This window comes from Pteropus medius, unplaced genomic scaffold (assembly GCF_902729225.1).
Source record: "Pteropus medius unplaced genomic scaffold, Ma_sr-lr_union100, whole genome shotgun sequence".
Classification (NCBI taxonomy): Eukaryota; Metazoa; Chordata; class Mammalia; order Chiroptera; family Pteropodidae; genus Pteropus; species Pteropus medius.
Window position 1 is genome coordinate 78,256 of NW_024342539.1, and position 20,862 is coordinate 99,117.

Below are 20,862 nucleotides of genomic sequence, written 5' to 3' on the forward strand. Positions count from 1 at the left end.
CTTGCTTAGATGTCCACATTAGCTTTTTTAAATTATGAAATGTTTCAGGTATTTAAAAACTATAGATGACACTCTAATAAGCATCTGAGTACCCACCTCCAGCTTAAAACTATAGTGATTTTTAACTGGTCTCTCTGTATTCACTTTTGCTTTCTGTAATCTATTCTCTACAAACAGAATAATTTCTAGATAATGGATCAGATCATTTTGGTGTGTGTGTGTGTTTGTGTCTGTGTTTGTGGGGGTGGGTGGCTGGGTAAGGCATCCTTTCCAGTGTAGAAGAATCTCCATTTCTACCCATTCTAGGCCTCCTTCCCCACTCTCTCACTCACTCTCTCATTTCCAATGGTGACCTTGGAAGAATAAAGAACATATAGATTCCAATGTCTTTGGAAATTATTTGCCTACAGATGGCACAGAGAGTTCTCGTCTTCTCCCTCCTTTTGGGAAGAAGCTTGTGGCCGTCCAATGGGACAAGCAAGAAGCCTAATTCAGGGGTGAGAGAGGCTGTATTAGCAAGGCCACATGGCCCAGGTCTAAAACCATCTGCTCCACGGAGCTTTCACCAGGAAGAAATTAGCTGATATTCTACACTCTTCTTTTGTTTCCAAACTTAACTGGAGATGGGGGTATTATTATAATTGATCCTCTAACAGGCAACTGATCTGCTCATAAACTGTCCATGGTGTTTTGTTACATTCAGAATAACATCCTAACTCTTCTTCATCTGTCTCCCCAGCCTCAGGTACCACCCACTCCTCCCTTCTATTCTTCTTCAGCTCTTGGCTGATCCCAGACTTCCCAAGTCAGAGCCTTCTCACAGGCTGTTTCTCCTTCCTGAAAATGGCCCCACCCCCTACCCCGACTTTGCTTGGCCAACTCCCATTCACATTTTGGTTGTCAGCTTAAACATCAGCTCTTTATGGAAGCCTGCCATGATTTCCCAGACTAGATTAGGTCCCTTTTGTAAATTCCAATAGCACCTATTTCTTTCCCTTTATTGCAGTGCACACGTCTGTAATCACTATGCTTTCTTGGTTCATCATTTACACACTGTAGTTAAAGAACTGGGGTGAAAATTTCAATATATTACAATGTTTGGTGCATTTAATATAAGTTTTTTTCTTCCCCTCCCAAAAGCCACATCTATATTTTATTGATGGCATATCTTAAAACTGCTGTTGACCTCCTGACACCCTATGATCAATCTTAATGTTATAAAAGAAGAGCCAATCAGACATCATGTGCTTCCCAGTGTGACACACAGTACCACCTATGAAGCTGTCCCACTGTAGGACAGAGAACTGAACTGGAATCTGGACTCAGCTTCGACATCTAACATCCAGTTTACAGGAAATATGGGGCACAGAGAGATACTGTAAATGACACCATGAAAATGCAAGCAGCAAAATCCAGACATGAGAAACTATAGAAAAGACAATATGGTTACTTTGACAAATAAATTTCAAGGTAAAAAGAGGTGAGGAGGGACTACAGATTAAAAGAGATTTAAGAGCTGTAGCAAATGCAATGTTTGGACATTGTCTGGATCCTATTTGAACAAATCAACTGTAAGAAACCTAAGAGGTGACTGGGGAAAGGCGAACACTGAATGTATACTGTTAATGTAAAATGGCATTGTGGTTATATTTTAAAAAGCAGTCCCTGTACATTAGATACAGTGTCTGAGGACTGCTGCAAAATAATCCAAGGTGTGGGGGGTAAAAACGAAACAAGACTGGATGTGTGTTGATAAAATTTTTAAAAATTATTGAAGTTGTCTTGAGTATTAAAAAAAAAAGAGCCAACAATTATTTGTTTCATTTGCCTCTAATAGACTCCGAGCTCCAAGAGGGCAGGGAGCCACCCTGTCCCGCATTGCCTGCCACCAGCGTGGTGTCCAACACACAGGAAAGGCTCGTATGTATTTACTAAATGGAAGACCGCCGCTTCAGACAACCCAATTTACAAATGAGATGTGCTCTGAAAGCTTGTCTGAAGCTTAGAATACATATTTTTGAATAGAATTACTATTTAGAAAAGTAGCAAACTTCCCAATTACACACACACACAAAACTGCCTCTAATTAGATTTCGACGACCCCTAATCTTGTTGTACAATATTAATTCTAAGGGAAAAGGGAGACTGACTTTCAGTGTGTGGTACCAGGCAGGGACTTGAGCCTATCAAGATTTGGAGTAGGTGGCAGCACTGAAGAAATGGGGAGAGCAGATGACCTTGGGAAGCGGGGAACTTTCGGTCTTGCACAAATGTGCTTCTCCTTACCACAACTGTATCAAAGGGAAGGTGTTTTTCAAGAGCCATCAATGAACAGGTCCTTAGAACTGTGGGAGACTTCTTCAAGGAAGTAGAAGTGATTAGGGATTAGAGATGAAGACCGAGGTGTTCTAGCACCAGCTGGACTCTAAAAGCTGAAAATAGCCTCATGCTTTTGGCAGGAAACAATTGGCCAAAACTTGAAAACTAGATTTCAAAAGCCAGCTTCAGCTCTTTTGGGACTGTCATTGTGACAAATGAATGTCCTTGTGATGTCAAATTCCTAAGGAAGCTAGACGGCAAAAGTGTTACTAGATTTAACCTCCCCATCTCACTGAGAGAATGGGCTAGACATAGACTCATCTGGGAATCCACCTACAAATCAGTTTACTTCAAAAGCCCAAGAAAATTGTGAGGGAAGATATCTTATCTGAGATATCTTTCTCCTAATCTCTATTTCACAGACTTGAGTGTCAAAGCACTTATTATTATCATAACCATATACATGAATTATATACTTGAAGACCAGTCTAGAGAGAAAGGACAGGTTTCACCAGCCTGTGCTTTGAGTGAGATACTTATCCATTTTAAGCTTCTATTTCCTCTTCAGTGAGGTGTGGATATTGCTGCCTGACATGCATGCGTGAGGCTTACACAGACTCAATACAAAGTGCCCAGCACAGTGCTTGGCAGAATAGACAACCCGCAATCAATCAGTCACTGCTATCATCCTCACCATAACTGCCATAATCGTTATTGTCATCATTAAAAGCTGTGAGTCACCCTGTGCCATCCACTTCCTTAGAGTAAGAAACCCCAACAGACTGTTCTCCCTGAGACTTTTAAGTAATTTTTAGCATTCTTTTGTCTTTAGTGTGTCCTTTATAAAAGTTAAAGATAAAATCTGGAAACAACAATGGTAGCAGGATTACGTCTCGGACTTTTTATTAAGCACCTTCCCACTGTTTCTCGCTTGTTAAACAAGGGCCTGTCTATGGTCCAGATGCCTGTTCTCCTTTTCTGATCATCACTAGCTTTTTCTTCTTCAATTTGTACCAAATGCTAGGCATTAAAAAGCAAGAGGGTTGTGGGAACAGCATTAAAGTATAAAATAAGTCTCTTCACAAAAAGCCAAAGTGTAGAGTAGTTTCAGCCAAAAAAAAATTTTTTTGTGTGGTTTAATAAAAATAATACAGTGGCCTAAATCATTACAATAGGCCCTTCATGGCAAACGGGCGGGAAGGGTCACGGCATTGGGGCCAGAGTGGGGAGCAGAGGCGCTGAGGGGGACACTGACGGAGCAGCCACCACCGTCCCCGAGAATCCGGCGTGTGCGAGGCACCGTGCTGGCCTCGCAGATGATGTTACTTCGTTTACTCCACCATAAACTCAAAACAAATATTATTATTTCACTTTATTAGAAAGGGAACAGGCTAAGAAGTGCGTTGCCCGAAGTCTTACAGCTAACAAGTGACAGAGGTAGAATTCACACCCGAGGCTGTCTGACGATAATGTCCACATTCTTCCTACCATCCCCCTTTGCTCCAGGAGAGATTTTCATGTCCCTGACCGTATCACTCAGAGAAACCACACACCTCACCAACCTGCCTGGAGACGTAGTTTTTAGATATCTACACAGGAAATGTGGCGAAAGAACAATTTAGGATGTACAGCCAACTACCTACTATACCCAGGAGCCCACCAATTTCTCTGAGACCACCAACAAGTACATACCATGACATCTGCTTCCCTTGTGGCATATCGAAGATTTGGATCTAGCCAGTACATTATGGATTTCACTTGCTCAAAGTTCAGGAAGAGGAGGAAGACCAGGAACAGGAAGTAGAGCACGCTGAGTCCTGAGGGAAACAAAAGACAATCTCACACTGAGGAAAGGTCTGGTGTCAGTTGCACGACACACATTAGACCCAAATCACTTACAGCCAAAGCAGACACTGATACAACACAGCGTGTTGAGACACAGTCCCCCCCACCTCCCATTACAATCTGGTGTCTGCTTTGATGAAAGTCTGATTCACAGTCCTAATACAGATTGAGGGTAATACTTGATGAGAAAATGATGCTTAAGGTGAGAAGTGAAGGACCAGCAGACAGAGGGTGTGGGTGGAAGTAGAGGGATGGATTCAGGCAGAGAAAGGTGTGCAGGTAGGTCCCTGGAAGGAGAAATGTCTGGAACACGTGGTGGGGTGCCAGCAGAAAGAAGGAAGTAACAGTCAGGGCTTGAAGTGACAGTCAGGGCTTGGGGGCCATGGCAAAGATTTCAGATTTTATCTTAAGTGAAACAAGAAACACTTGATGGGTTTTAAATACTTGATAGGTTTTAAATGGGGAAATAAGATGATCTAGGTAACATTTTATAAAACTGGCTTTGATTGCTGTGTAGAGCGAAGAGATGTGGGCAAGGCTGGGTGTGGACAGCCGTCTGTGGGGCACTTTAGTAGTGGCAGGTGTGAAGTGTGAGAGGTAGCCGAGGGCCACTCATCCGAATCTTACACCCCATGTTAGCCCTTGCAGGCATTATGTTACTATCACAGCACATCATATCATAGCATCATAACTGGTATCCTAATAATTATCCCATGTCATTTAAAAATAAAGTTAATCTACTTCAAGAAGGCAAAAAGCCTATAAATACGTTTTAGAAAAATTTGAAAATCATCCATCAGTGGCTTTGTCACTTCTCTTTCTGTTGAACCTGCTAGAATTATAATCTTAATGTAAGATATCTAGACACTGTGACACAAATGACCTTGGATCACAGTATCCTATCTAAACTTGGCTCAGCAATAATCTGCAATGAACCACTCCAGAGGAGAGAACATCTGTGGCTGGAACAAAATCCCCTGTAATGGCTATAGCGCCAGGCCTTTCAACAGAAAGCTCCTGGTCCCCAGAGATCTGGGGCTGTGGGGGAGGGCTCAGAGTAGCATGGCCACCCGGTCGTGCATCCCAGGGCACAGGGAGCACGTGTCTTTAGGCACATAGGTATGTGGACCTTCACAGGTTAGCACTTATGTTCCAGCTATTTTACAAATTTTCACCTCAAATGCGTCCGCTATACCTTCTTATTATAATCCTTTCAAAATAATTATTTTAAGACAGAAGGAAAGTGTCTGTGGAATAGGGGTTCTGAAACTAGAGTTTAAGATCCATGAAGCTCAATATAATTCGCAGAATTGTGTGTGTGTGAGCATGCGTGCATGGGCTATGTGATAGGAAAGGGTCTATCGTTCTCGTCGGATTATCAAAAGGCTCCATGATCCTAAAAAGATCTCAGGTATGAGATAAAACTGCTCATTACCTGTAATGGACCATGTGAAATAGAAAAAATTCAGATGTAGCCAACTAGCCAAAAATAACTTCTAACTTCGAGCAGAAATATTAAATCCATGAGATGTATGACACAACTGGGACTTTTTTTTAAAAAATGTAAATAAATGTCACTTCTCTTCAAAAAGATCCGCCCATGGCTTCCTACTGCCCTTCACATCCACAGTCCCTCATGGCACACAAGCCCTGTAAGGTTTCATCTATGCCCAGCTCTGACCGTTCTCTCAGTACTCCCTGGGGAGCTGCTATGCTCTGACCACTCTGGTCTGGAACACACGAAGAGCTTTTTGTAGCTGGGGACCATTTCAGTAGCGATGCTTTTGCCCGGCCTCCACTCACTGTCCTTGCACGTCCACAGCCTTCTTTGCATGCAGGTTTCTGATTAAGCATGCTGCCTTCAAGCCTGGGTCACGCACAAGCGAAAGCAGCCACCAGGTCACTATCACCACGCATGGTTTTAACAAATGTCCTAACACTGAAGCAACAGCTGATATTTTTTGAATATTGATTTGTTTAATAGTTTTGTTTGCTATAGTTGTCCTCCCTCCTCGCGGCCCCTCTCCTGCAGCCTCAGGGCCAGAGCAGCCCGCCACACAGAGGCACTCAGTGCCTGCTGAACAGATGATGAAGACTGACCACTAAATTCAAAGAAATTTACCTACAGTCGCTGAATACTGAAATAAAAACAGGCAACCTTGAGCAAAATTTCCATATTTAGGGTCCTTTTGCATAAGATTACATTTTCTGAAGTTAAAATAATTTCTTTGATGCCTTATTTCGGCAAGATAAAGTCGATATCTATAGTTTTGAAGATCTGTTTTAAAACCTATTCAGGTGATTTGACTATTTGGACTAAAAGCAAATAAAAGAAAGACATCCAATATTTATATCTGATGCTCATCACTAAACCTTCGTTCAAATCCGGGCTCTTTGTCTAAAGACATTTCCCTTTTCCAAGTTCTTTCCCATTCATAACATTGAGGAGATTGCTGGATTTTCAGGCCTCCCGGTGCTTACGAGACCAACGTGCTCACAGGACTCAATTGAGCTTGGACTAGTGAAGAAAAGCATGAATGTGCATAAAGAAAAACAAGCCACATTCCCTTATGGTAAATCCTGTGTACATTAAGAGACAACAGCATAAGAATGGGACAAGTGGAGCTGAAACAGTTCACTTGGAGGAGAATTTCAGTCATCGCCAATACTTTATTCTGTGGCAAAGATTTTAATAAAAAATTTACACTAGGAACACCAAGAAGTAAAAAAGCTATAAAGTTTTACTGTCGGATGGTAAGTAAAACTGCTTTGATGATATACAGAAAAAGATTTTTTTTAAAAGTAGGATATATTTTCGAATCTAATGGACAACTCACCAAAAACCATTCTCCATAAGGCGGGATGAGGTCGAGTAAATGGACCTGAAGAGATAGAAGGTTAGACGAATTATTTTAGAGATGAAAACTAAAGAATGTGTTGCTGATCTACATAGAGATAACAATAAAAAGCTCTATACTGTTAAAAAAAATTTTCCCCATAAATACTTTGAGGTGAAAGTTTAGGTTTAAATGTTTTATCCACATTGTAACAAACATAGCCACAGTTATAACAGGCACCAACCTGCACAACAGGTTTTTTTTCTTTTTAATTTTTTCTTTAAAACTCAGATGTTATTTCCTATGGAAACAATGTTATAACCATGAATAGGTTACAGGGCTAGCCTTTAAGTGTGCGTAATAACATATTGTACCTTAACAAGTGAAATTTCCCTGCTACCCAGGAGCTCCAGGGAAAGAGGTTCTGGACATTGGGGGGGAAGGGGGGCGTTGGGGAGTAGACTGACTGACTCTGAAAATGAAAGAGAAATATTGTGCTTTGAGAATGACGAGGGAGTGAGACTGAAATCAAACCCTTTGAGCACTGGAACACACTAGTGCAGTGGCTTTTGATCATGAACCATGGTAACAAAATAGCTTTTACTTGGTAACCCAGTTCCTCTACATAGATGCAGATCCCACACAATGAAAACAAAAGTTTCACAGGATGAAACTTAATTACTATAAGTGATACACCAATACTTTCTCTACTATTTTATTTCGTTAAAAAAAAAAAAAAGTAGAAGCAAGCAAGCTGGGCCTTGATCCACTACACTGGTTTACCACCAACTGAAGGGTTACAACTCGCAAATGTTGAACACTGTTCTAACAGGCACCTCTGGAACGGCCTTCCTACTCTTGGAGAGTTTCCAGGGTTATGCATCCTGTATCTCCAGGAGAGATGCCAAAGCTTGCTGCCCAGCCTTCCTCATAACCAGGGCTCAGTTCTTCAGTTGCAACTGTGTCAGACTTGACCTCAGAAACTGGCAACGGTAGAGGTAACCACGCACAGCTTTCCTCTCCTTCTCTCCTCTCTGGCCCTGGCTAGCTGGGATAGTAGTGGGGAGGTGACGCAGCTCACACCTGAGAAGGTGGCACTGATCACTGTGGCAGTGACAGTTCTATAAGAGTTCGCTGCAGAAGTGACAGTGGGACAGACTATGCTCACTGGAGATTCTTCATGAGACCAGTTCTGAGTGACATGCCAGTATCTAGAAGCTTGCCTGGGGCCTGGTTTCCTAGCCTTCTACAATTCTTGATTCCTCCTCCAGCCAGCCAATAGCCTGCAACAGGCTTTTTCAATCTTCAGAGTCAGCTTCTGTTGCTTGCAACCTGGAATCCATTCTGAAGCAAATATTAGATTGTAATCTTTATTCTGGAACTCATTTTAAAATCCATCTTTTCTTACAAAGACTACACTAAAACATATTTTAACTGCTTTCTTTTGATGACTCAGCTCCTATTAGGAAAAATAGTTACAAGTATCCCCCAATTCTATTCAGTTCCTGGGTTTAGATGGTGAGAGTTCATAAGGTAAGTTAGATTGTGAGAGACTCTGCTTTACCCAAATTAATTTTGTGCCTGAGTTTTGAATGACGAGTAGTGAGAGCTCAGGGAGTGAGGGCTCTGTGAAGCATAGAAACCAGAATCCTCTTTTAGGCAACATAACACAGTTAACTTTCTTCAAATTACACTGGAAAACTGATGGCTAAAATTGTCATCTTTTAAGTAAATTTCTTTTCCAAATGCTCTTCCTCACTGATTTTTGGTTGATGTCTCTTGACTTGTCACCATGAATAAATGATCTGTGTATTATAATGGCTGTCTGGCTTGCAAATAATTACTTCAATTATGCCACTGAATTAACCTTTCGGACCTAACATGGGACACCGGCTTTCTCTCTGATTTCCTCTTACAAGGTCCAACTCTAAAATTTTATGACTTATTATTTGGTTTGCAACAGAATTTCAAACAACACTTAAAATTATATAAATATTATTCTCAAGAGCAATCATAATATTAATTTATAATAGTCAGCAGTATGTTCCCGAGTGCTCACTGCATACCATGCTAGAGGCTGAGACACCTCACACATTATCTCTTAGTTCTCCTGAGGGCTAGGTGATGAGAGTGGTACCATCATCCCCATTTTACAGATCAGAACACTGAACCCCAAGGAATTTGCCCAGGGTCACAAGGCTCACAGGACTCCATTCAGGTCTGAGAGCACAAGTGTACTTTCCCACCAGCTCTGGCAGGCCTGGCAGCTGAGGAGGAGGAGGGAGGCGGGGCAGGGCAGTTTGAGGGTCTGAGCCAGAACTGCCTCAGGGCCAGGAGAGCAGGGGAGAGAAGCCAGCTGATGAGTGGTGTTGAGTTGCTATCATGAGGAACTGATAAACAAAACCAAGGAAAACTGGAAGGATGGAGAAAAGGCAGGGAACTGACGGAAGTTCCCTCACATCAACTAGCAAGCAGAAAGGCCTCCCGAATCCTCTTTGCCTACGATTACTTTAAGAGAAATCTGAAAACAGACTCAGCCCCTGCTTATCTGACCCTAATCGGTTTGTTCCAGAGTGAGTAAGAGATAGGTGGGTTGAGGGGCCTCACAGATCTCCTTAAACTGACATATAGCTGCTTCCACCCAAGGGTCTTTCTCTCTGTCACATTGATTCCCTGTGACAAACACAGGTCCCAGAACCTGCAAAGAGAATTTTCATCTTATTGTAGTGCTGTTTCATTTTGTAAAGCCTTAAAAAATGAATTCTTTCCTCTTTTTTCTCGATTTCCCACTTACATTACACATCGTAATATCACACATCCCAATGTTCCTCAAAAAATACAAGTTTTAAAAATGTCCTTTCAACTTTGCAAACTGAATTCAGACTGAATTGCAGTCTGAAAAAGGACTCGGAAATCAGATGTGGTAGGTTTCAGAAGGGACAGACAAGCACCAAGGTCCTCTGCCCTGAACCAGGTAGGTGGGAACCACCTGTGTCTTTCGCCTACAGAAGGTGAGAGAAAGCCCTAGAATTAAGGTGACCCTTTCAGCAGCGAACTTCAGAGCCCAATGGAGGCTTTATTTCAGTCGTCAACTCTAGCAGTATTACTAAAAGTACATCTTTATCACCAAAGACAGTAATACAGCTAAAAGTATTATACTTTTTTAAATACCAAGGATGAGAATGTTGTTTTTCTCTATCTTAAACCTTGATACTTATGCTCACTACACACCTGACCACACCAATCAAGCCACCTGCTTTAAAGACATGCATCTGCCCAGGGGTATCAGTACTACCTGTAGTCTCTCCCGAACATTTGCTTTATCTCAACATCTTCCCCACAGATCTTAACAAACTACTTATAAGTGTTCTGTAAAGGGAAGATTACTTCTCTTCCTTTGAAGTGCCCTATCTCAGGGTGTGCTTGCTACCTATATTTTATTTCTAATCTGATAAAAGCTGCCAAGACAAGTCTAGATCTCCAGTTCAGGTACTCTTCTCCTTGATCATGCAGGAGAAATGGGGACGGCTTCTTAGAGTGGTGGCGAAGAAAGAAGTGCTGTTTTTGTTTTGGATTATGGTTTTCTTACCAGACACATTTAAAAACTACATGTTGTATCTTCATCAGTCCCTACACTGAGTACAAAATTTTACCCAGATATTAAGAGCAAGTTTCATTTCAAAAGAAATAGAAACCAAATGTTTTCATCATGAGAAGAGATTACATTTAAAAACTACCTCAGAAATTAGAAATAATAATAGTTACACCTGAGTAACTATTCAGTTACACCTGAATAAGTTTAAGGGACCAAACTTTAGGGAGGTATAATAACTAAGGACATAGTTCCACTTGTGTCCTTAGGCCCTCTTAGACTGCTTCTTCCTTTATTGTTTTTTCGGTTTTATTGAGGTATAACTGACAAAACTGCAAGATATTTGATTATTATTTTAAAGCTTAAAGGTCTCTTAAAAAACTAGAAAAGGTGAATAAAATGATTCCTAATCAAATTTGAAACCTTAGAATTTTTTTTTAATAAGAAAATATAGTGGAGCAGGGGACAGAGAATGAGGGGAGATAAGAACTTCTTGATTTTTAATTTAGAAGACAGTGAACCTTCGAACCTCAAAGAGATGTAATTAGCACTATCCTTAGCTTAGAGAAGCCACTGAGCCCGAAGGACAAACAAAAGGATAAAGTCAGGAAAATCAATTAGTACTACTATTCTGATCTCGAAATACCTTAAAGAAGTGCTGAATGGTGTTTCTCTTGCAGATAAGTGAAAGAAAAGAGAGGACTAATTCTGTGAGCTCTTTTGCTGACAGATTCATTACTTAATTCAACATATCTTCATTGAGCAGCCACTGTGGGCCAGGCACTGGGAGTACAGAGAAGGCCTGAGTGGCTTGGGTGGGGTAGGATGGGGTGGGAGGGGGAGGAATAGCTCAAGGAAGACTTCAGAAGCCAGAAAGTAGGCCAGAAGGTCACCTGATGAAAGAAATCTCAAAGCCAGCTGGAGACTGAAATAGATTTCTAAATTTCACTCCAGTGATAAGAGCTATAATAACGCTCTAATAATACAGAGGTATCATTAAAATTACACTTACACTGGAGTGTCAGTTGCTATAATGAGGTGAACGTAGTATTTAAAAAAAATGTTAAGGGAACCAAAAGAGAATGGGACAGACAATGGTAAGAGAGAAGTGTGAAGTGGTTATCAGACCCTTTCCTTCGTCTCTCCCCAGGGAGGGTCTCCCCCTTAGAGTCTGTTTAAAGGACTGAAAAGGAACTCCAGAACCCAAGCCCGTTACTCATCCTGCTGATTGTCAAAGGAAGTTCTGGTGAGTATCCAGTTCTCTCCTGTATAACTCAGGGGCAACTTCTAAGCCTACGGGGGGTAATCCTGTTCTTTTATTCTTTCGGTCAATGAGATCTACTGAAGACCTGCTTTGTGCCTCCTCCTCTAGACACTGTAAACTCTTATCCTCAGGTCTGGCAGGAGAGAGGCAGGTGGCCCGACCTTAGACAGAGAGAACTGAGGCTAGTGTGCTGGAGAGTTAGTTTCTAAAAAACGTTTCTTCACTCTTAAAAAAATACATGGGAAGAAAGAACCTTTTCTTCTGCTGGACAATGTCCAGAACCATATGTCTGGCACTGTAGCCGCTACCTCAAGATCATTAGGGCAGAGAAGCACGGATCTGGATCAACATGCTAAAGATAGTGAGGCAGAAAGAGGTAAAGAACTGGAGTCTTCACATGTCACTGAACTACTGAATTAGCTAACCCTGGAACCACTCTATCTCGGAAACTTAAAATGTACGAAAGTAAACTTCTCCTTATTCTTTATAAAGCCATTTCTGAAATGGGTTTCCTATTACTTGTGGCCAAAAGCATCTTAAAACCCTATGGAGAAAACCAAGGGCTTTCTTTGTTATTTAGACTCTCTACAAAAAGAATCACAGGGCCCCTTCCTGTCGGAGTTCACCAATTCCACCACACAGATAGCATATGTGAACTCACATGGGAGACAAATGGACACAATCAAATTTAGGCCTCTATTCAAGCATGCAGGACAGCCTTTACTAGGTCAAGGACAAATGCATTTGAAGTTGCCAAAACAGAACTATTCTGGGAATGCCATCCACTGCAGGCACTTGCCCAAAAGTACCTTTCAAGGAGAAGACATACGTTGGGCTGTTTCTCCGATTCATTTTCATTTCTTGACTTGAGAATACGTGCCAAGGGTGGGGAGAATGGAAAATAAGGTGACAAGACTGGAGCAAGAAGGAGCATGTATATTCTGCTCCCAAGCAGTCCTCCAGTATCGTGTCTCCTGGGCAGGCCTGAATGCTGGCTCTGGGAGGGGACGGCCACACAGCTAGGGAGCACAAGTTCCCAGTGGCCCAGCCAATTCTCTATCATGTCTATGATACCTCCCAAAGCCACACCGAACTTAAAAATATTTAATAACATTCTTTAATGTGGAAAACTTACGGTTTATTTCTTGTGTAAAGTGTAAATAATGGATCTTTAGAAAAGAGAGTAGACACAATGTGTTTGCTATGTACACATGGCTTCAGGAGAATCCTTCTCAGCATACCCTTCCCTAACGTCCCAATCCTTCTAGGGAAGAATACTGAACGGCCATTGTCCTTTTCCAACTGAAATCTTGTTTGGGGCACGTTCTGCCTACAGATGAGTGGTGTGTGTGAGCTCGTGCACACAGAGGTGGCAGGGGAAGGAGAAGGCAGAAAGAGCAGGTAAAGGAGAAAGTATGGAGGTTCAGATCGATCTGCTGGCTTCTGCTGGTCCCAGAAAGCACTGGCAACACAGGAGCATGGGCCCAACTGCCACCGGCTTTCTGTAGGACTCACAGCACACAGGGTATAAGACCACACTCCCGGGAAAAAGAAAAGCCTGAGACTGATAGCACGAGAAGCACAGAGGAAGTCAGAGATGAAACACCTCACAATGGACCTGATATGAGAAATGACCAGAGCAATGCTGAGTAAAAGAAAATGCGGGAGCCGGGGCCCTAACACCAGGCTGACATCAAGTAGCTGGGTGACCTCTTGTGGACGTATGATGACCATGGGTTCAGGCCTTCTCAGCTGTACACTAAGCAGGCTGAGCTAGGTGAGCCCTGTGGGTCTTCTCCCTTTGTATGTATCACAAAGTCCACTAGCCAAGATAAAGAAAACATAAAATAAACTTAATTTTTACCTTTCCAGAAGGAAAACAATAGCACAGGTCCATATGAGAGACTGAGCAGGTTAGGTAAACGTTGAAGTTTAGAGGGCTTCATTAGGGAATAGAGGGAAAACCAACAGAAATCACACAAAATGTTACATCCAATAGATTTTAGCCCCCAACCTTCAGGACCTTTTATACCTTAAGAAAAGCATCTGCTAATGAAGCTCTCAAATTCAGCTCCTGCTAAAGCTTTATGGAAAGGATGGCTGTAAAACCATGGCTAATGAGAGTAATTTTTTGGGATCCTCAGACTTCCAAAATGGCTATGGACTCAGAAACAGCAAAAAAGAAACCTTCAAAGCGTGAAGAAGTAAACCTTAAGAACTAAGTGACGAAGTAACACGAGGCCAAAGAAAGCTGAAGATTTGAAGAACAGACCTGATACCTTTGGGTTGATCAGTTTCCTGAGCATGTACTCTGCTTTGAATGATTAAAAAAAAAAGTAGTAGGACAGGGAGGGGACAGATAAGAAATAGAAATAAAGGACACAGACCAATAATAGTCATGGCATCAACTAATGACAGGGAAGTAAGTAGCAGACCTTAACAGGATACAAAAGATAGAATTAGTTGAGGGGAGGAGTAGCAGTTACCAGCACCAGAATTGTCACGTACTCACCTTCCCTTCAGCCTTGATATCCGGCCTGAGATGGACTTTATCATCTCCTTGCTTTGGGCTACATTCTTAGGCCACCTCTGTATGAAAAGGCCAGCTTCCAGAGCTCAGGGCAATCACCCACAGCCTCCAGTAGTTCCAGTGTGTGTAAAATGATTTATGCTGCAAGTGGTCACATAGCCTGTACTACAATGTGGCACCCTTGAAAGAGGATGGTCTAAGCTCTCTAAACCTAAAATTCTGAGATTCTGTATGTTGGAGGTGGAGGGGAAAAAGTTGGCAAATAACCAAAAACCTGTTTGATGTCAGAGACTTTTTCTAGAAAGTAAATTCTATAGCAGGGTCAATTCATTCCATAACCTACCAATATCATGGACAACTTGTCCTCATACTCCAATAATTGTGCATCATCAGAACCCCCTAATTGTCATGGAAAGGCCAAACTTTGTTTATCATATTTGCACAAGGTATGCAGATGTTATAAACTGAATGTGTTCCCTCAGAATTCATATGTTGAAATTGTAACTCCCAATATGAAGATTGTTGGACATCTTGCTTCAAGATGAACCTTCTGTTAAGTCATCCAGTCTACAGTATTCTGTTACAGCAGCCTGCATTGCTAGGACAGCAGGTTTTCATATCTTGAAACGTTTCACTGAAAAAAAGATTTTTTTAATCTAAAAGCTTGAGTGGCTGGAGTGTTAAGCTCAGCTCCCCACTAACTTGGCTATCTACAACAATTCATTCCCTTAAGCATTCAGTCGTAGTTTTACTGGTTAGATTTTTATGCTACCAGCAAAAACCACAGTGTTACGTAAAATAAGCAAAAATACAGAACAAACTTCCACTGCCACCATCTTGGAAGGCTTTGGTATAGGGTCTTCACAGAGCTTCCAAAACCCTTGGGGTTTCCTACGTGATGAGAACAATAAAAGTTTCTTTTGTTATGTTATTGAGGTAACTTTTGGAAAGCACCTAAGTGTGGGGACTTATTGCCCAGTGGAGCCAAACATGTGATTAGAGGGGGCAAGGGGAAAGGGGCTGGAGACCAACTATAGTTACCAAAGACCAACAATTTAATCAGTCACACCTATGTGAGAAAGCCTCCGCAAAACCCCAAAAGGATGGGGTTTAGAGAGCTTCTGGGTTGGCGAACGGTGCAGATGCTGGCAAAGTGGTGCTCCTGGAGAGGACAGGGAAGCTCCTTGCCCTTCCCACATACTTTGTGTCTCTTAATCCGGCATTTGTAATAAGCTGGTAGGGGAATTCAGTGAGTAAACTGGTTTCCTGAGTCCTGTAAGTCTCTCTAGCAAATTAATGGAACCTAAGCAGGAGAACATGGGAACCTCTGATTTACAGCCATTTGGTCAGAAGTACAGGTAACAACGTGGACTTGCAATTGCCTCTGAAGTGGGGCGGGGACAGTCTTTAAGACTGAGCCCTTAACCTGTGAGATCTGATGCCATCTCTGGGTAGACAGTGTCAGAATTGAATTGAATTGTAAGACACTCAGTTGGTGTCAGAGCATTGCTTGGTGGAGGAACCTCACCACCTGCCCCCAACATACACACACTGTAATTCGTACTAGAATCCTATTATTATGGTAGATTTCCAGGTAGCAATCAGTCACATTCACAATAAGCTTCTTATATTACACATTACAGTCTACTGAATAAATAGGAGGAGAAGAAATACATCTTAAAGCATGATATTTAAAACCTGACTGGGGCCTCTGTGGTATAACTCATAAAAAAGACTGAAACAATTTCGAAATGTCATAAGTGGAAAAGATATAGGATACAAAAAATGAGCATTTAAAAATGATTACGAAGAATAAGACTATTCTAGGGAGAATGTACTGAAGGGCAACTGAGAAAAATTAAAACAATTTGTAAGGGACAATTCATAAGAAAGGATAAATCTTAAGGATGGCAGAATATCAAACTAGTTTTTAAACAAAGTTTTTGCCTCTTATCATGATGGGGGTAAAATTCACTGTAATAATTGTCTTTTTTACCTGCTGATAAAAATGTATAATCAGCAAAATTTATTGTGAAAAAAGATCACTTATGAAAACAAATTAAGTAATATTCATTATAGCACTGACCCTGTCCTTAGCAAAAAAGAGTAACTTTTTTGTAATAATTGAGTATTTACAACTTGGCTGATAATAATTGAGTATTTACAACTTGGCTGATAATAACAAAAATAGCAACAAGAACAGCAGCTGACTTTCATTGAGAGCTTGCAATCTGTCGGTTGCTATTCAGAGAATTTAACATGTATTAATTGAGTTAACCCTTGAAACAACATCTACCTGTTATTTCCATTTCACAGAGAGAAACAAAAGCACTCTTAAAGAGACAACAGAGCTAGGAAGTGGCAGAATGGGCGGTCAGCCTTCAGAGCCTGTGCCCCTAACCACCACACAAAACTGCAATTATTTTTTCATTCCACCTTTTAGTTTCATCTTTGAAATGCATCTCAAAAATACCAAAAAGGCACAGGAGAAATGTGAGAAAGCAGTATACCACTTACCGTTGGGGAAAGCTAATACACTGATGATAAGAAAGAAGAAAATAACTGAGAGGATACCTCTCCAGATGTTGTCTTCTGGGACAGAGTCATCCCTGAAAATAGAAAACGCACAGTGAGTATTCATTTTCAGATCTAAACGTAGGAGTCAGAGTTACGTGTTATAAAAATTGGGGGGGCTGCTAACTTTATTTTGCTGAGCAAAGTCATTACACACACTACTTATTATTCATTTTCATTTCCTAAAATAATACAATCTTATAATAAAGTCCAGTTCTTATAAGAAAAGCAATTGGCAACTTTACACACCAACACACATTCTACTCAGACAAACATTTGAGAAACACTGTCCTTTAAAAAAAAAAACAACCTAGGATGTCAAAAGGTAAGATTTATTTTGGAGAAATGCCTTTTAGATTCAAGAATAACTAAAGGTAACCTTTATGATATAGGCTGTGGGAAAGAAAATGTTCAGGAATCAGAAAGCATAAGATGATAAGGAGAAGGGCATAATTCAATGAAATTATATAATCAATTCTTAAAAGTAGGCAGTTGGCTATCAAAGGGATAAAAAGGGTGTAAAAAGAAAGCGCAAGTAAAAAATTTTGAAAGGAAAATCAATAGAAAACAAAATATAAGATTTAATATCAGACTAGAAGCCAAGAATTGTAAAGAAAAGAGATGAGCTTCTTCCCTCTCATGCCTGGTCATTTTTAATTTATTACTGTATTCATCTCCTCTATACCTCCAGTAATGCAATGATTCAATTTGCTGGTTTATATGTTGTCTGTCTTCCTCGTAGAATGTGAACTCCTGAAGGTAGGGAATTAGTCACTTGTATCCTTGGAGGCTGGCACATAGTAGGCCCTCTGTAGGTATTTGTGGACTAATTATTGATAAGGGAGAAAACTTATAGCGTAAAACCAAGTAAAATTTCCCAAATGGAAAGTTTCTTAACATTGATGATAGAGAATAATTAGGTTTTGAGATTTTACGTTAAAAAAAAAAAAGAAAGAAAGAAAGAAAGAAATGAAAAAGAAAAGTCTAATAACATTTTGGGGGCTCAACAGAGCACCCAAAAGAGAGAAAACAAATATAAGACACTAAGAGTTTCTGAATTATTGATGATTACTGAGAAGTTTGGGAGAGGGAAGTTCAGTGTTTGTTTAAAATATGCAGGATGAGTAGACAGAACATAAGAGATGAAACAATGGAAGGAGATATTTTAGAGATGAATCCAGTAGCAATAAATTAAAAAATGGTTAATAAAAAGTTGAGGTTTTATGGGGAAGGACTGCAGTGAAAAAACCTTCAAAAGACAAATATTAAATTAAGATGAAACATTATTAAAGGAAAAGGAAGATGTCGAAAAAATCTTAGAATAAAACCATATTAGCACAGAAAAAAATTTTTGAGCACCAGAATACATGAAGTGCTGTGGGAAGAAACAATAATGAATTATCTAATTAAGGTCTAGACCTTGGGATGTTGTTTTAAAAACAGGAGTTAATTTAAAATCAATTTCTGTTTACACTAAGTTTCTGCACTCAATTAAATAATTTTCAGCCTTATGAGAGGATTGAACGTCAGGTACTAAAATAAGAGATCATACAGATCATAAATGTTTCTTAGGTTTTTATGTGGCCAAATAGCACTAACACTGATGCTGGACAAACAATGTTTGACTGTTAACTTCACACAGATCTGATTACAAAAACAAACTACAGAATCAGACAGACTTCCTCTTGCAGCGAAGTGCAATCTTATTTTAATGGATACTCTAATAAATTAACAACTGCCCAGAAGTTATGAACATGGCCCTAAGAATGCCAACCTGATAAGAATGCCCGCTGGCTAATTACTAGGGTGCTTGTGATGCCCTTCAGCTTAAGCAGGGAAGCCCCAAATCCATTTTTAAGGAACATCAGCTTTTATTGAAGAATGATTACATACAGGAAGTGGGGGGATACGGTGTCCTCATTCAGACCAACATCACACTACTAATATTGGTAACGATGACTTCTTTAGCAAGTATCTACTGTGTGCCAGGCACTGAACAGGCAGTTTTATAAGCATTATCTCTAATTTTCACAACCCATGGCAAAAAGGGGTATGACCAACCATATTTTATAAATGTGGTAACGAAGGCACCGAAAGGTTAAGTAATTTGCCCAAGGTTACATGTGTAAGAAGTTGAAAAGTCAGCATTCAAAACCAGGTCTGCTAGACTCTAGAGATGACGATATTCATGCCAAGCTGCTTCCTGAAAAAACTGTCATCTTAAATCAGTATGATTCATGTTAGATGCACAGGGATGGTATCAGAGAGTTTGACAGGTCATGCAAGTTGTAAGTTACAAAATAAAAGCAAGGCTGAACTGAATAACTGTTGCCTGGGAAAATAAGGTTGATTCCATAACTCATACTCTATATCAAAATATATTCTGGATGATTTGAAAAACAAAAGTAAAAAAACAAAACAGAAAACAATTCTAGAAGAAACCACGGGAGAGAGAATTAAAAAGCCAAAACCAAAATACAAAAATCTCAAAGTAGGAAAGAAAAAAATGAATAAATTAGCACAGTAAAGAATTCAGTAAAGAACAAGTGATAAACTTGGAAAAAATATTTGCAATTCAGATCAAGGCAAAGTGTTAATTCTCCTAGTATATAAAGCACCCCCGCAATCAATTAACAGAAAGAAAACAAAGGAAAATAAATAGAAAAATGGGTAAAGGACATGAAGAGACAGTACAGAGTGGGAAATTCAATGGCTCTCAGGCAAGTGAAAAGATGCTCAACCTTACTTGTGGTAAGAGATGGACAAATTATCACTGAGAGACCACTTTTTATCTACCTTATGGACAATGGTTAGAATTTAATGACTGAGGATAAGAAGAAACAGGTAAACAGTTACTATCACACATTGCTGGTGGTAGTATGGATTTAAACCACCTTCATGGAAGGCAATTATTAATAATGGCAACATATTAAATTTACAAATGTATATATCCTGTGGCTCAGCAATTTCATGTATAGGAATTTATCCCACAGATATACCCTCATTTGTGCTACAATAACACACGTACAAGGTTGTTCATTTGGGCATTATATGTATTAGCGCAAGATTGGAAACAGGCTAAATGTCCACCAAAAGAGAACTTAAATTATGGTCCCATCTGCTAATGGAATACCAGGCAGCCATAAAAAAAATGAAAAAGGTTTTTATGACTTAACGGATACAAGATAACTTAAGAGATATCATGAAATAAATAAAGTAAGTTATAGAACAGTGGGGATAGTAAGCAACTATTTGTGCAAAAAAGGGGGCGTATGCATGTGTATATAACTTATAACTTGTGCTTATAGCTGCAAAGAATTCTCTGGAAATCTACCCAAGAAACAGTGATGTTGGTTCCCACAAAAGAGGAGAAAAGAGCAGGAGGGAGACTTTTCACCACATACCCTTTGGTATATCTTGGATTTCAAGCAATGTGGCTATATTACTCTTTTCAAAAAAAGTTAATTAAAATTTTAATAAATATGGTAAATCAGCAACTGTCTTTATTTAAAATTGCCTACCAGTCAAAATGCTTAAAACATACATCAGCATTAAATTTGTAAGAACTTGAGATTGGTAATAAATACAGATATAAAACCAATGAAATGGCAATTTCATAAATTTTGGTCAATTTTATTAGAAAGAAGAGGATCAAATGGATGGCCTAGTTTCAGGAGAAAAAAGGCGGCAAATTAAACAACCTGAATAACATAGCAGTGGGTCTGAAAAGCTGGCAGTTTTATACTTTGTCTAGTTAGGGAAAAAAAGTATCAAAGATGGACAGTGAGGTCATTAGATAAACTGAAAATACACAGAACAGGAAGATCAAACTTCTGTGATCAAAGACTGGAGAACAGGCAGGTGAGCTTAAGAAGAAATCTGAGTCATATCAGACTAATGG

The 20,862-nt window shown here is 40.1% G+C and overlaps 1 protein-coding gene across 2 annotated transcripts in view; it reads right to left on the reverse strand.

Moving 5' to 3' along the window:
* The window catches only part of PTDSS1 (phosphatidylserine synthase 1), a 59,341-nt gene that overhangs the window by 30,830 nt on the left and 7,649 nt on the right, over nt 1-20,862 (reverse strand). For both annotated transcript variants that reach the window (XM_039866345.1, XM_039866344.1), the window contains exons 2-4: nt 16,905-16,996; nt 7,002-7,046; nt 4,012-4,136 (exon numbers count right to left, since the gene is read on the reverse strand). In XM_039866345.1, the coding sequence (XP_039722279.1) occupies nt 4,012-4,136; nt 7,002-7,046; nt 16,905-16,996 (262 nt within the window). The remainder of the gene's footprint in view (nt 1-4,011; nt 4,137-7,001; nt 7,047-16,904; nt 16,997-20,862) is intronic.